This window comes from Centropristis striata, chromosome 11 (genome assembly GCF_030273125.1).
Source record: "Centropristis striata isolate RG_2023a ecotype Rhode Island chromosome 11, C.striata_1.0, whole genome shotgun sequence".
Classification (NCBI taxonomy): Eukaryota; Metazoa; Chordata; class Actinopteri; order Perciformes; family Serranidae; genus Centropristis; species Centropristis striata.
In genome coordinates this window covers 27,641,275-27,659,056 of record NC_081527.1, presented here as the reverse complement: position 1 = coordinate 27,659,056, position 17,782 = coordinate 27,641,275, and the positions used below count along the sequence as shown (strand labels likewise).

The following is a 17,782-nucleotide window of genomic DNA, read 5'->3' as shown; positions in this document are numbered from 1 at the left end:
CAGCTGATTTTACTTGATTAGTGGTCGACTATACAGGGATACGATACAGGTTTTTTAAGGCCGATACCGATTATTTTGACATCAGTCTTAACTGATCCCAGATATGTGCTGCCAATTTTTTTGGGCTAATTCTTGAAGCCGATATTGCCTTTTCTCCCTCCATTTACATGATAAAAATGACAAAATGATAACAAATGTTACGTCAAAAGTCTCAATTTAAACAAAAAAAGAAACTTTTATGAACAAAACATATTAACACATGTATCGGCCGATACGGATACAAGTAAAAAACGCAAATATCGGCCCGATATATATCGGCCGGACGATATATCAGTCGACCTCTAATAGTATGTTCAGCTGACTTTACTTGATCGAATTTTTGTCCAAACTTTTGTACAGCAGTGTATATACAGATTATACAAGCTAATGGAGCTACACTGGCATCCTGCAAAATGAGATAAAACTCAGCAGCACCTCTAACTCATTACTGGTGATCAGTTTAGAGTTGGAGTTTCCCTTTTGGTTACACGTGTGTGTGTGTGTGTGTGTGTGTGTGTGTGTGTGTGTATGAGGGGTATTTTATGCCAGCACACTATACTTAAACGCCTAAAACGCGTCGCCTGTGCCAGCATAAAGTCTGATGAATAGGCGTGCTTACAGACACGCGTATTGCAAGTACACCAGATAACATGGGTGACGGGTGAAAAGTGCCACGAGCGAACGTAGCAGACGCCTATGTGCACGCTCGTCTCAATGTACAAATAACTATTCTAGTCTACACGTGCACACGTTAAGGCGACTGAAGCGTTGGCTTTAGGACAATAACACACACGCGTTAACACCTATAACGCCTGTACGCCTATAAGGAACAAACTCAGGAAGAGGCTGTGCGCATTTACGCACGAGGTCCACTGGATCATCAGGACCTGACAGTTATTCATTTTCTATGTTCTGCAGCATATATACACAGATCAGCTGTTACATATAGTCTCAGGTTCATACGGTATTGTTTATAAGAAAGCATAACTTATAGATAAAGAGAAAGACTATCTTGAACGTACCAGATAAACTTAACGTTTTTTTCTGGCCAAAACCAGAGGCTTAATTAGCCTGTTTTAGGAGTAAAAGTCAGCAAAATGCAGCTTAAACAAAATGTTTTACCTTATTAGCTAACTACAAATGTCTGTAAAACATAATGGGACTGTGCATAAGTGCCGAATTGGGTAAAACAGTGTAGATATAATTACAGCTGGTGCGTAATGAACTGTATGTCTGCGCGTGAAGCTGGGAACTGGCTGTGAGCGTCGCACTTTACTACTACTATTTTTAAGTAGCTGAAATTATTTTAATTATCCCTTTCACTCATCGCTACATGATTTCGACACACACTACACAGCGTGTGTCTGTACGCTCATGTAGAATTGTACTTAACAGTCACGCGGGTCTTCATGTCACCTATTTGAGGCGTAGTTCACCCGTCACGCAGCCGTCACGTAGGCGCATGCGCAACAACGCGTGTAAAGCGTCTGCGTGACGCTCGTCTGTCCATTGAAAGTGAATGGAATTTACATGTGCACGTTTGACGTTTGATGTCATCGCATAGGCACTGTACACGCGTTTTAGTATAGTGTGCTGGCATAAAATACCCCTCATAGTGTGTGTGTGTGTGTGTGTGTGTGTGTGTGTGTGTGTGTGTGTGTGTGTGTGTATTTCTGTGTGTCAAAACGAGCCCAGTTGGTTATACTCACAGTGAAAATATGTCACAGCTGTTTGGAAATCTTAAACTCCCTTTCCAGCCACACCCCCAGTACAATGCATGTATGTGTGTGAGAGAGAGAGAGAAAGGGGTGTGGAGGGGATGAATAATTATGTCAAGCGTTGCTGGAATTTATGAATTCAAACTGCAACTAACAAATTAAAATAGTTTCTCATCGTCATTCTTAATGCATGTTCTGTCACTGCTGTTTACTAATCAGCCTCTGCTTCCCACAAAAGCAAAAAACACAAGCAGAAAAATGCTCAATCAGCTTCTGGTCAAACCGCTAAAGGCGTTGAAAGGTGCAGAAACAGGAGAGCTCTATGACGAGACGGTTGCTTCATGCTGACGTCTATATTTAGGCTCAGACAGAGAAAGAGAAGAGCTGTCGAGGATGTAAGGAGGATCGACTGCAGCCAGGAGAGAGATCAGTCAAGGAAATCTGAGGCTCTATTGTGCTGAAGGCACAAAGACAGAACAGGGAAAGATTTTCATGTTGAATACATTTAGATTGCACAGCCTGTAATAGTGAGTCTGTAGTGAGCTGCAACTGCTCCCTGCATCTCAACTCTTTGGGGTTTTGTGCTATTTTATCCATTTTGTTATTCCTTTTTATTTTGCTTGTATATAATTACCACTTAAAAATATGTTTATCATGCCATGTTGATCTAATTTCTTTTCAGCACAGCCTAACCTATATGACCTGATGACTATTTTTTAACTTTACCTTACTGGATCCTAGGGTTGTCGATACTCAAAAAAAAGTATCGATAGGAAAACGTTGTATCCGGATATGATACTAATTTTCAAAAGTATCGATAAATAATAATAATAATAATAAATAAATCAGACACGTAGTTTGCCCATATTACGTTAATTGACACAGTGTCAGTATATATAAGCATAAGAATTAATAAGTTTACATAAATGTTGGTGACTGAAAAGTTTTATTTTCTCTCTTGAAGTCCCAGAATGAAGCAGAGAAAAGTCGACCTGCAACCAAACAGCAACACACACAACCGAAAATATTGTTCTAATTGTTTTTGCTTATTGTATTTATTTATTTTTTGCTCTACCTCAGACCTGAAGCTTGTTATCATAGTTGCAGTTTCTTTTTGCACAACTGTTTTTTATTATAAATATTTACCACATACCTGTGGTTCTGTTAATTTTTACATGTTGCATTTTTCTTGTTAATAAAATATTTCTGTAAAATTTTGGGGTCTTTGTTTTTATCCTGGTGGTATTGAAAATGGTATCGAGTATCGAATATTTTCCTGAGTATCGGTATCGAGTTGAAAATTTTAGTATCGTGATAACCCTACTGGATTCACATTTTGAACCCCGAAAACACACGCAAAAAAAACATAAAATCAGATTGTTTTACTTTAAAACATCATGCTCAATGAAGAGTTTTATATGTTGGTTGCAAATATAACATAAGAGGTTTACACTAAATGTGTTTGACCTTATCTACAGTTTTACTTGGCCTATCATCATCAAACAAAAACTGGCCTCATGGAGTTTCAAGACAGTACTTTGCTGCATAATGAAACAACAAATTATACATAAAAAGACAAGTAAAATATGTCTAATTTGACCGTGCTTCATTTTTCCCCTGGAACTAAAATGAATGTGACTCTAGAGCCTGTTTCTGTTGTAGAAAATAATTTTATTGATATGGTTTATCTACTCAAATGGCAATATAGATTGTCTTTGTAACATATCAGCATATCTATTTAAAACAGTAGGATTCATTCCAAGCAGTTTTGGCAGAGCAAACAGATCATCGATCGACCTGCAAACTGCTTCTGCTTGTGAGATAAAAAGCAGCAGAAGAAGAGAGTGTTGTTGGAAAGCCTTTTTGCTCTCCATCCATGTTATGTGTTTTTGCTGTGTGTTTTGAGTACAAACCCTGTGACAAGCTACATTTCCCTCAAGGTAAAATACAGTTTGAATACATTTGAATGGAAACTGAAGAGTCAGAGCCTGACAGCATGTTGACCTGACTTTCTGTAGAACTGCTGAAAACTGAGTATCTGCAGCCAAAAAGTTTCCAGAATCAATATCCTGAAGCTCAAAACTTTTCCCAGATTTTTCAGCTTACAGTGATCATATACATTTCAATCAAGGCTGCATAATCAAAGTTTAAAAATGGCTTTTTAGTTAATATCTAACTATGAGCAAGCTGCAGTAAACTGTGTCAAAATTTGTATCAGGCAACAAAATGTCTCTTTCTAAACCTGAAAGAAAAGTTTATCTGGAGGACAAATCATTTCAAGAGAGGAGGAAAATCAATCAGCCTGGTTTTTTGAAGTTTAATGTGACTTCATTGTTTCAGCTTCAAGTTTCTGTTCTCCAGAAAGACCGTTTAAAAGGAGATTATTTGACTAAGAGTGCAAAGAAAGGACTGGAGAAGGAGAGAAGAGTTGCTTCAGCTCTTTTGGATCTACTCCAGCACACTGGATTTCTGTTAAACTACCAGCATGTTTGGTGGTGTTTTACATCCATATTAAATCAGGACTGTAGGAATTGTAGTCCTTGTTAATCTTGGTGTAGATGCAGAAAAAAGGACAACAGTTTGTACTCAGATGTGCAACAGATGTGGATGTAAACACCCCCAATGATGATAATAATAATTAAATACAAATTTAAAATCTAATGTGCGGGAGAAGGGATTTTTTAAAATCGTTGGAAACATTTAGGGACTGGAGGTGAAACTGGACTGAGCAGCACAAGGCTTTTCTGTTCCTCCACATTGTTTCCATTCTCTGCTGTGGAGTAGAGCCCAGCCCTTTGGCACATCAAAAGAACGGGAAAGCCCCACCCAAAGCCATGTCATACGGGTACAGAGAGAGAGAGAGAGAGAGAGAGAGAGAGAGAGAAGGTGGTGCAGGGAGGAACAGCTACACTGCGTAGTCGTAGTAACTTTCCATTTTTTTGTCTTTTAGTAGGCTGAAGACACAGTCTGAACAGGCTGTTTTAACATGAAGCTGTCAGGGGAAATGTTAGCTGAGTTTGACTGAACTTTTCCAGCAACAACAAGCTTCATATTTAAACTAACACCCACACATACAAACAGCCCACTGCAGACCTCTCACTCAGCATACCGTTCTGTTTTAGAGCTTATTTGAGTATTTATTTCTTAGTTTAGAAATATAGATATTTGTTTTTGCTTTATTTTCTGAGCTTTCAGTCACAAGTTATAGGCTTGATCAGCAAATTGAACTGGTTCTGTGCTGAAAACTCAGAAAAAGCATTTAAAATAAAATTATATGCAATAGCTACGGATAAAATTGTCCAATTAATACATTTGTGGATCAAGCAACTGTCTTAATAATATATTAGGTTTTACTTACCGTCAATTATCAAGTAAAAGTACAAAACATGCACATCTTAGATTTTTCTTTGAATGTCAGACAAACCAAACAAACATCTTGAACACATTGATTTTGACTTGGTTAACTTATGATGGGTATTAGTGCTGTATCATTTGGAAATAATATGTTATTGCAATTATTTTGACTGATATTGCAATGGGGATATGATTCAAAGTATTGGAAGGACTGGTCATTTTTGCATCTTTGCACCAAACAAATTCTGCAGAATGAACTTTTCTAGGCTGAGAAAACTTGCAGCACTGCAATACTTAACATGTATTTTGCCTTTAACAAATAGTGCCTTTGTGTGATCGGGATACTGCATGAGTCCATAGTGCAGCCATAAAGGGCACTTGTGTTTCCTTGTGTATCAGTATAACAGTTGATTTAGCTCTTGAATGACTGATAGACTGATTTCAATGGAGTGTCTAGGCTGTAGCTGGGGGATGGGGGCCATGGATTGTCATTTTAATGCTGCCTTTCATTTGTTTGTTTTGGTTTCACCTGGTTCACCTTTGCTCAATGTCACTGCTGATGATCAAATTAACTGTGATGAAGCAATCAGAAGCAATCCAAGGGCAATTAGCCTACTCTAAACCCCACTGTCAAACACCTGGAGGTCAACAAACAAACAACAAAATGAACTCACAACGTTTAAAGGCCCCCACACACCGCCCCAATGGGACCCGACGCCGACAAGCTCTTGTCTGACGATTCTGTCACCTCTCTTCAGACACAGTCGGGTGAAAAAAAGCAGTGAAACACACCACCACGACGTCTGCCGACTACACAGCAGCCTGTACGTTCTGCGGTTGCGCAAGATGCAATAAGTCTCCCTAACAAAGGGTGGCACTAGTCTCGCGACTGTAATCCAAAACATGAAAACAGGAAACGACGTAACGGAGAAACCATAGAAGTAACCATGGAGATTAAAAACAAAGCGCACACAGCATTAAGCTTGTTATTAGTTTTGAGAAGACGTTTTGGAAAACAAATCTTTGCTGCAAAATGGTCGCTCCGGCTGAGCGGCTGTATTTCTAAAAACGATGCAAAAAACGAAGCAAAATGTAGTTGTCTCTCCGGTGCCATGTGTTTATGTTTACTCACACCGCCAATCAGATCCGCCCATAGCTAGCACACAGCCAATCACAGGACTCGACGAGTCTAATCTCCCAACATCCGACGCTCCCTGACTGAGCATGTCGAATCGGGTCTGACGAGGCCCGACAGCTTCCGCTCTTCCCCGACGCAGATGAACACACCAAACAGACGCGTACCCGACACCGTCAGACTGTCCCCGACTGTCCACGATTGTCCCCAACGCCCGACAGTCGGGCCGGTGTGTTCCTGGCTTTACACTCTGCTAACACTTCACACTTGCCACACAAGTCATTTGTGCTACTGCATCAGCTTCCTATAGAAATAACACCCAGTCAGCATACTGTACTCATTCCTGATGCTCAAATATCAGCTCTTGTATTGTGTTTATTTTCTGTAGGAAGGTGGTTTTACTCTACGAACCTGAGGCCTTCATCCTACTGCCATGAATTTTATGTCATGCATCACTAATCACATTAAGAGCTTTAAAGGTTGCACGTGTGTGTCTTTATGATTTTCTAGCTCATATGGATCAAAGGCTTACAGGGCAGTGGAGCAATCATGGATGGACACACTGAGTTACAGACTGCAGGGAAACACAGTCTGAGAAGACGTGTTATTGCAAAGGAAAATGCAGTTTAGATAGTAATGTTGCATAAAGATTTGTGATGTTTGGGAGTGTATTAAAAAGCAGAGGATGGGATATTGGAAAAGCCCTTTTTTTGCAGTGTAGACTTTTTTATTAGCAAAAACTTTCTGAAGTCTTATTATACTTTCATTTCAGGTCCATTATATCGACAAGCCTTCAATTAACACAGCATTATATTTGCATTCCAAGTACGGCTGCAACTAATTATGTTTCTGTGGATCATCTTCTCCATTCATTAATATATGTTTTGGTCTGTAAAACACTAAAAAACTGTGAAAAATAGTCCAGGATGACATCATCAAATGTCTTCTGTAGTGATAGACCAAGAAATTCAGCAAATCGTAACATTTGAGAGCCTGGAACCTTCAGATTTCTTGTGTTTTGAATAAAAATAAACAGTTGGTCAATTTTAAAAAGAGTTGCCAAATAATCTTCTTCTCAACTAGGGCTGGGCGATAGATCGACATACATTTTTTTTTAAATGTGATATGGAATGAGACCATATCGCATATATCGATATAGTTTGAAAAAAGTGATTTCTTTATATATAAATGATGCTCTCACTAGGGTTTGTCATATTTAGTTATTTTGTAATGTTTGTTATTCTTTTCTCATATAAATATATTTATTTCAGAAAAAGATTAGCCTATTTTATTTCATAGGCCATTTTTATTTAAGATTTTTTGTATTTAAATGTACACTTTATGGAGCTTTGATTTTTTTAAAAAGGTACTCCTGTTGTTATACAGTATTTATGTTCACTTAAATAAACAATTTCAATAAAACTACTTGCGACATGTCATATTTGGCTTTGACTGAATATTTGGTCTGACTTTACGATAAAAATATCAGGATATATATTGTATATTGATATTCAGCCTAAATATATTGGGATATGACTTTTGGTCTATATCGCCCAGCCCTATTCTGAACTATGTGATAAGTTTACAAGTCATTGCAGCTGTAGTTGAAAACTATGTGGACTTATAATTTGATTAGAAAATCAAGAATGATCTTTCAAGATTAATATGTCTACTGATTTATACAGGCACAGTGAAGATTTTCAATATATACTAAATGTAAAATAAATAAGTAATCCATTCATTAGAAGAAGAATCAAATGATATGCAATAATTGTTCATTGGTGTAAAAAAATTACAATAGTTCATCATTATGGACGAGTCAAACTGTAATATACAAACTGTAATTATCTTATAATCTTATAAATATGTGTTGCAGTGTTGTATCCTCTAGGGTGTATATGACATAAAGAATAACTGGAATTTACTGGCCTTAAATACTCGTTTACTTGGCTAAATAATTAGGTAGGGCTGGGCGATATTTCGACATAAAAGATATATCAATATATTTTTAAATATGATATGGAATCACAACATATCGCATATAGACATAGTTCAATTTTTTTCCTTATTTATTTATAAATGCTGCCCTTACTAGGGTTTGTCATATTTTGTTCTTTTGTAATGTTCGTAATTCTTTTTTCATAGGTTATTTTTAGGATTTTTTTTATTTAAATGGGCACTTTATGGAGCTTTGATTTTAAACAAGGTACTCCTGTTGTTATACAGTATTTATGTTATAACAGACGCCTCTTTGATGGTAAACTTACAAGCTACTTTTTATCCTTGAAAGTTGACATGATTATCTGAGTATCAATTTCTGGTCTGACTCTGCAATCAAACTTAAAATTCCAGCATTTATATATGCATCTGTTTGTTTGTGACAGCAGTGACGGAGCGCTGCAGCATCACTTTGTCTTCACAGAAATAAAACTGTACCATTACCTCCTCAGGCATTCTTGGCCTGTTAACTATGAGCTGCTGCCCACACTGCTTATCAAGCCTCATTCTAGGCATATTTTCTGAGAGAGCGAGCCAAAACGACGGGCTCTCCTCCAAAATCCATATTTTTAGTGATGATCACAGTTGGTTTACTGCCTGCAAATATACAGCAGATGTGGATCATCCTGTTGACTCTTCATAAAGACTGTGTATGTTGACTCTGTACAGTACTTGACGTTTTGTCCAATGTGTTTCACACTGTGCAACTTGCATGACATGTAACTAAGTTATGTTTATCAGAACAACAAAAATACTGAAACCACCAAATAAAAATCACATTTTTTGATTCCCAAGTCAAAAAATAGTGAGAAATTTGCACCGAAAAACAAAACCTTCAAACATTGGCACAAATTTCATGACAGGAAAAAATAAATGATGCATCTTCCTTAAGAAAAACATTTTAGAAATAAATGAATGCTTAGTATTTTGAAACATTGGTTAGACAACTGACAGACAATATTGCAACTACTCATTTATCATGCAAAAATACAATTTACAATATAAATATAATAAATATTGAACTAAAATTTGAAAGAGAAAAAGATTTTGAGGCAACACCTTGGGCTCTGGAATATTGTATTTGGCAGTTTGGACTGTTTTCTGGGATTTTATTGAAGAAATAATTACAAACTAACTATCATTCAAACTAACACTTGTGGGGACTTGGAAAAACAAAATTTTAGAAAAAAATCTAAGAAATTCAACTTACACATTGATTTTTTTGATGATTCATGGCATAGTAACTGCACTGTAAAAAAAAATAAAAATTTGTTTTTACGGTAAAAAACCAGCAGCTGTGGTTGCCAGAACTTTACCGTAATAAATATGGTAGAACTTTTTTTAATATTATGGTAAAAAGATATTGGCACTGTTGATTTCACGTTTGAGATTGCCATTTTATTCAATTTTTTACTTATAAATAAAAGGTTTTTCCATCAAAAGAAACACTGTTTTGCCATATAATTGACAAGAAAATACTTTATAAATGAAAATGCATGAATTTTACCATTAAATATTACAGTGTATTTTTGTTAGAGAAGTGGTGTTTAGTACATTTAACAGTGAGAAAAAGTATTTTAACAAAAAATAAATTAAAAAATTACAGTGGTGGCTTATATATTCCATTAAATACATATTACAGTGTATTTTACAGTGGAGTAATGTATTTTTCAAAAAACAAAACTGTAAAAAATACTGTTGTGGCTGATATATACATTTACGGTGTTTCATTGTTACTGAAACTGAATTAACTAATTTATCATTTTACGGTCTTTTACTGACGTGGTTTAGCAGTTTTTCACCGTAAAACCTACAGGCATTTTTTACAGTGTGTGTTATACTGCACAACTTCTAGCCGTGAATGTGCTGATTCTATAGGAGTCCACAACGTTCATCTGACTTTACTTTGCTCTCTGAGAAGCCGCAATGGACATTTTATTTAGTTCTTTTTGGAACTAATTTCACTCTTGTGAATGGGGGCTCCTAATAGGGTTGTCAAAAGTATCGATACTCAAAAAAGTATCGATACTAAAACGTTGTATCAGGATACAATACTCATTTTCAAAAGTATCGATGTGACACGTAGTATGCCCATATTGCGTTAATTGACACAGTGTCAGTATACATAAGCATAGAGTTAATAAGTTTACATAAATGTTGGTGACTGAAAAGTGTTATTTTCTCTCTTGAAGTCCCAGAATGAAGCAGAGAAAAGTCGACCTGCAACCAAACAGCAACACACACAGCCGACTCTACCTCTTTTTTATCAAGCTTTCCTAATATTGTGCACAGCATACAACCTCAAAATATTGTTCTAATTGTTATTGTTTATTGTATTTATTTATTTTTTTGCACTACCTCAGACCTGAAGCTTGTTATCATAGTTGCAGTTTCTTTTTGCACAACTGTTTTTTATTATAAATATTTAACCTGTAGTTCTGTTCATTTTTACGTTGCATTTTTCTTGTTAATAATTTTGGGGTCTTTGTTTTTATCCTTGTGGTATTGAAAATGGTATTGAGTATCGAATATTTTCCTGAGTATCGGGAGTTGAAAATTTTAGTATCGCGACAACCCTAGCTCCAAATGATGGTTATTAAATGGTGACTCAGGGACTTTCTCTGTTCTTCCAATCAGTTTTGAGGTTAGTGTGACAGAGGTGAAACAGATTAATTATCTTCTATGCAGGAACACACTGACCACATCTGAGAGTCCTTCAGGGGTCAAAGTTTACTGCTGATTGTTTATCAGAGGGACACATTAAACCTTTGACATCCTTTCATTGGTTTCTCAGTTTCCCTTTAATCACACAGACAATGAGCTGTCACTCAGCTCTGTTTGGTTTAAACTAGGGTTGTCACGATACTAAAATTTTCAACTCGATACCGATACTCAGGAAAATATTCGATACTCGACACCATTTTCGATACCACCAGGATAAAAACAAAGACCCCAACATTTAACAGAAATATTTTTATTAACAAGAAAAATGCAACATGTAAAAATTAACAGAACTACAGGTTAAATATTTATAATAAAAAACAGTTGTGCAAAAAGAAACTGCAACTATGATGACAAGCTTCAGGTCTGAGGTAGTGCAAAAAATAAATAAATACAATAAACAATAACAATATTTTGAGGTTGTATGCTGTGCACAATATTAGGAAAGCTTGATAAAAAAGAGGTAGAGTCAGCTGTGTGTGTTGCTGTTTGGTTGCAGGTCGACTTTTCTCTGCTTCATTCTGGGACTTCAAGAGACAAAATAACACTTTTCAGTCACCAACATTTATGTAAACTAATTAATGCTTATGTATACTGACACTGTGTCAATTAACGTAATATAGGCATACTACGTGCTACATCGATACTAAAATGAGTATTGTATCCGGATACAACGTTTTAGTATTGATACTTTTTTGAGTATCGATACTTTTGACAACCCTAGTTTAAACACTCAAACGTCATTAGCCAACAACGTTGTTGTTGGTTAGAACAGCTGACCAAGCGGCAACATAAAGATGAGTCACAACACGACAACATGACAGCTGCTCCACACAACCACTGTGTCTCTGCTTACAGAGAAGCTTTCCGCATCGGGGCCGAACTATTGCTGAGCGCTGTGTTTCTCAAGGTCTGTGTGATAATGGATGTGTTGATGGCATGCTCTGTCATGGGAGGGGGCTGTGGCTGTGTTCGGGCATCCTGCCATCCACTCAGCCTCTCACAGTTTTCTGGCATCATCAGCGATAAAAGAAAATATTATTGCAGGAAGGGAACCTCTTTATTACAGAGGCACCGAGTCTGTGTAAATCTCACCAGTATGGGAACGAGTGCAGTTTACAGGCGTGGAAATGCTTCATAATTACATATAAGCTCATGAATGTTCAGGAACATAGTGTTAAGACCCAATTATGTATGATGCAATAGAACATGTTGTAGCTGTTTGTGGCTGTGAATAAGAATCCTTAACCACTCAGCTTTCAAAATATGTTGAAATCGTTAATATGGCCTGAACTAAAAGCAGCAATCAATCAATCAGCAGTCAATAACTCACTAGACTAACTAGAAAAGCTTAAAAGACATTTAAAAAAACATATTTTCACTCAGCAGGAGTGTGTTTAAAAGTACCAACTTATATTAGATTTATTTAGTGGAGGCCTTTATCCAAAGAGACGTCCAATTAGTGCATTCAACATAATGGTATAATCCCAAAAAGTACAAGAATCATGCAAGTACTAATATGAACTTGACTCAGCAAGTATTTCTTCACAAGTAAATCTGTTCTTGCATTACTTTATGTAGTTAAAACAAAGTCCATACACTCAGTGACCACTTTACTAGTTAGGCAGAACAGTTGTTTCGGTGTCCCTAATAAAGTGGCCACTGAGGGTTAATCCATATGTCCAACAACTAAACAGTTATTGGCAGTTTTAAATCTGCCTTTTCTTCATTAATATGCTAATATAAGCAGCAAGGTGGTCCAATATCTAACCACAACATTGATTTACTGATGGGTACACTGCAGAACAGTATAAAGTTTTTTATCATGCAGGGAGAGGCCGAACAGACAACCAATTAAATAATAATATGTCCTGAATGCTGTGTTATCATCTGACCTTCACTGAAAAATGCAGATTATGTTCTTGTCAAGTCAATGTTTATTTTGGATTTCATGAAGCCTTGAATTCAGAAAATGGACCCATTCATGACTGAACCTGTGTTTTCCATCCATTGCCCTGCTCTAAAAAAAAAAAAAAGCTTTTGGGAAACTATTGTTCTCTTAAGGATCTCTGCCATCACCGCCCAAAGAACATAATTTGCAGAGTTATTTCTGACAAGCCAGGGCTCATCACGAAGTTTTGAAAGTGGTGGCAAGACAACAGCTTTTGGTTCCCAAAACTGAAAACGCACTTCCCATTTTTTGGAGTAATTAAGCTACTAAGCAGTTATATGCCAGGTTTATAATTAAATTGTGCCATAAAGGAATAAAATATTTACTACAGTGACTGTACAGTGACAGTGTTTTTTTTTTCTTTTTATCTAAATTAGCTATTGTCTTTAAAGCAAATGTGCAAGTCAATAAAAGCACCAGCAGCGTTGACTACATGTTTTGCTATTTGCTGCCCCTGATTTTTTATGTTCTAAAACAGGGATGGGCAACTTAAATGCCAGAGGGGGCCACAATTTTTCATCGACACTAACACAGGGACACATATACCGTGCACTTAACCAGATATGATGAAACTGCAATTTTAAATATGTTTACAGCAGTAACTTAACATATTTCATGCTAAATAACCACTTACTGTGATTTCTTTGTTTTTCAGTGCAAGAACAGCAGACCAACATTAATTGCAATTTTGACTCATTTTGAGCATTTTTACACTGCACTTTTAAGATTTCATGCTCAAATGCATGTAGTTGTACTGAGGGCCACTTCAAGTGAGGGTGCGGGCCGTATGCGGCCCCCGGGACTCCAGTTGCCCATCCCTGTTCTAAAAAGTAGTTTCCACTGATGGCAACCAAAGCCCAAGAACTGGTTGCCAGTTTCCCAAAACGTTGCCAATGGCCCTGGCCCTGTTGTTGAGCCCTGCAAGCAAACGTTACTGGTTTGCTCACATATATATCCAGTGAGTAATCATCATTCCTAACAATTTGGGAACTAGTAATCTTGGGAGGAATGAGTAGACAGACAGAATGGCAGCTATGCTGAAGGTGTGTGGCCATCTCCTCCTCCTCCTTCACACTGGTTTCTTATTGTGGCACAAGGAGTGCACACTGACAGGCAACCACACAGGATGTGGATGGATACGGACAGTGAAAATTAGAGCAGATTTGATGGCTCTCTGGCTATAACAGTGTCAGCTGGGGGAGCCCCGTGGGCTCAGAGGCCATGTGTTAATTATTCATAGAGGGCTCCAACACCTTCAGGTCCTTAACACTGTTGGAATGATCAAAATGAATCTAGTTTAGATTCGACCCTGGGACTGATGGGGAGTTTGTGTGCAGCATGTCTCTCCTTTCCAATGGCTATTTATGAGAATTTAATTATTAACAAGCTACAAAGATGTTGTGTCCAGTGGATTAAAATGACAGTGTCACAGGATCAAGTGTCAGAGATAATGCATGTCTTTATCCATCGCTGTCCTGAATGTCCAATATTGAGCTTTGTTGGTAAAACATCTCTGGACCATCTGAGAAATGGCTTCCAAATTATTGCAAATTATTAATCCATGAGAATTGTAATAAAATACAGTGCAACATAAATATTTGTTGCCAGCTACTTCACCAAAGAAGTGTTTGTTTTTTCACCAATAATATTATAACAATATCCAAACTATGAGAATGAGAGTGATCATCATAGTTTTTAAATACTGTCTCTGAAAATGGTACAGACAAGTTTTGCGAAAAGTACTACTATGTAGTTACATCACCTCCAATGCAGGGGTTTGGAAAGGTTATTAACTCAATATCTTACTTACTTACTTACTTTCTCAAGGTAAGAAAGTAAGATATTTCTCTCCCTGGTTTCTCTAAGAGAAAAATAGAAATATATTTATTTTAAGTGAGTGGGAGGACAAACTACAGTTGCATTTTGGCCACGGCAGCGAAATAAGTTGTCCTTATCAGCCAGTTTGGCAGGCAAACAGTCAATGTTGACATCCTATACTTGATTGTGGCTGGAAGAACTCCCAAGGGAGGAGGGCTGAGGCTTGAAACTGAGTCAAAACACAAAGCAATAATGACAAGATGGTGATAACACCAGGAATGCAATAATGCTGGAGGACTCACCCATGGCGGCAGCTCAGACGTTGGCACACTTTGCTTCACTACTTTCTCCTCATGCTCCAGGAAAGCTAAGGCACGGTTTATCCTGTAGTCCTTATTGCCGTGGTTTTTCCTCCAGTAGAACAGCATGGCGAGTCCAATCAGGACCCAACTAAAGCTAAACTCAAAGTATCCCAAGACATAGATCGGAAAGATGATGGCGAAAGTCTTGCCGAATTTAATCCACATTTGGCTGATATCTGTCAGGGACGACTGTGGCTCTCCTTCCAGCTCTTCTGGGGACAGAGGCGGGCCGATGGAGCTCACCGGGCTGCTGGGCGCTGCCACGGGTCCATTTGTCCTGGCACCTGGTCCTGCCGAACCCTCCATCCTGTTACTCATTTCCCCACTGGAGATATTTTTGACAGACATGTACAGTGAACATCAGTCTTCTCACACACAGTGCCTTTCAAAATTGCTGCCTCATGCTGCATTACAAATTGCAATTTTTTAAGCATGACAAAGAATAAACAAGCAGACTATTGAGCTTGATAAATAAACCATTGAGATTCTGTGTCTTACTAGTTTATTTGATTGATGAACTGCATGGAAGTGTGGCGATAGTGGATAAAATATATTTCCCTTCATTTTTTTCTTTTAAAACACTATAATTTGTAAGAAAGCAGGCCAATTATGTATCCCTGATCTTAAAATCTAAAAAATAAATTGCATATCAAAAAAAGTATACCTCACATAATTGTGTCATTGAAGGCCTTCCCCAGAGGCCCCAAGTTACCTTAATTCCCCTTCAACAAGTAGTTGGTATCATGTAAATGCCTCAAATACCCATTAAATCTACACTAAACCAAAGATGACTTCATTATTTTATCTGTTTACCACCTACTATTTTGTCTTCTACATTTTTCACAGCTTATATTGCATGTTCATACATGCTGAGCTGTCATTCAAGTGGCACCCTCTGGTCACCCGAAACTCCTTTAAAAATATGCTAACTTTTTTAAACTTTTATTCCTGGGGGAAATGGCAGCAGTACGAACTTGAACGTTTGTAAATAACTACATAATGGAACACGTTTCGAAGTACTCCTCAATTCGGCTCTTATCTAATATAAATACACGCAGTCTTTTGGTAGTATATCAGCTTGAAAGTGCTTCAGCCGTTCTCACAGCAGAGCCAAAGTGATGCCAACGTCAAGTATGAAGCGGTTATGAAAGTAGAGATTCTACTATAATATGTGCTGATAAGTTTGGTTTTATGTATGCCGAATAAAAGAGCATTGCTTATTAAATCTAAAAATGACTTATGTCATTGCTTACAGTGTGGATAATTTAACCGTTTAGTACATCAACTCTTAATTTCCAGCTTTTTTCAACGGAGTCATTCGTGACGTTCTATCCAGAAAGTGACACGTATTGGGGCTAGATTTCACCAGCAGCACTGCGTAAACCAAACACCAGGAAAAACAACTTCTTCTCCTCCTATCACCGCTAAACGAGGCAACACACTCACCTGTATCCGCATGCGACATTCGCTTTCCCCTGGAAAAGAAACTAAAATTCACTCCACCAGCCCAGTCCACAGCATGCCGAGCAACTAAACTCAGATAACCCTGTCTCCCCTTACGTACATCTCGCTGTGAGGGCGGCCAGTCTCTCTCTCTCTACCAGCCTGCAGGAAACTGTCATCGCGGGAAAGGGTCAGCCTCCGACAGGGAGGGAGCTTCAAAACACCGGCTCAGCGGCAGACCGGGGCGCCTTCTAGCGGTGGAGAACAACTACTGTTCTGAAGTGTATCATCCAGTTTTAATGTTTCACAAAAAGCCTATGAAAGTGTTTTAATTTGAATATAGTCCAGGTTTGGTACGTCCAAGGTTATAATAGTTTTGGATTTTTCATTAGTTTTACTTTTACTTATCGGTTTTATTTATTTATTTATTTATTTATCTCCGTATTTATTTCCTTAATAAATTATTGGCAGTACCCCTCGCTCCCTCACGTGGAATCAAAGAATAAAACAAACAAATATGATATCTATCGGGAGGTAGATTTTAAACACCAGTAAACAGTATGATAAAACTTATTCCCAAAAAGAACAGCCTGTGGCAGAGCATGTGGCAAACGGTCTATCTGTTTTTAATTTCGTTGTGAATTTTTGTTTTCAAATTCAGTTAGTTTTAATTAGCTTTTAGAGTGAGTTTGCTAGTTTAAGTTTAGTTTTTATTAGTTTTTGTGTTAGTTTTAGTTTTTTTTGTAATGGGCTATGTGTTTGGTGCGAGATTCAAAGAGGTCATCATAAAGTTTGCCTTTATTTCCTTTGGTTTATCCATCTCAGCCCCAATAAGTTTATTAACTCTTACAGTTCCAAGTGTTTTGAATTTTGGTTTGAGTATAGACATCCCAGTCTCAATAAACATATTTACCAATGTGTTACATGTTCTAATAGAAACACTGGACTATGTATGAAAAAATGAAAGACATTTTCACTATAATTTTAGGCTAGTTAGTTAGTTTTGTAACCACACCATGGAATCTTTAATCTGTTGTTTTATTATTATTGTTTAAATATTTTTATCCTGAGATCAATCCATATAACTATGAATCTGTCTCAGTCCTCTGTTGTCTTGTATACGTATGGTTTTAGTTTCTATATTGTTAATACAGAAATATATTAGTGGTGTTCTGCTGAATTTGTCTTTAACAACTTTACATTTTCATTTATTTTATTTTGAATGTGTATCTGAAAGATTATC

The 17,782-nt window shown here is 37.2% G+C and overlaps 1 protein-coding gene across 3 annotated transcripts in view; it reads right to left on the bottom strand.

Annotated features, from left to right (window-relative positions):
- LOC131980958 (extended synaptotagmin-2-A-like) overlaps nucleotides 1–16,669 on the bottom strand; it is a 92,827-nt gene extending 76,158 nt beyond the window's left edge. For all 3 annotated transcript variants that reach the window (XM_059345254.1, XM_059345255.1, XM_059345256.1), the window contains exons 1-2: nucleotides 16,543–16,669; nucleotides 15,037–15,421 (exon numbers count right to left, since the gene is read on the bottom strand). In XM_059345254.1, coding sequence (XP_059201237.1) covers nucleotides 15,037–15,414 — 378 coding nt within the window. In that variant the 5' untranslated portion in view covers nucleotides 15,415–15,421; nucleotides 16,543–16,669. The remainder of the gene's footprint in view (nucleotides 1–15,036; nucleotides 15,422–16,542) is intronic.
- Nucleotides 16,670–17,782: the final 1,113 nt, after the last annotated feature.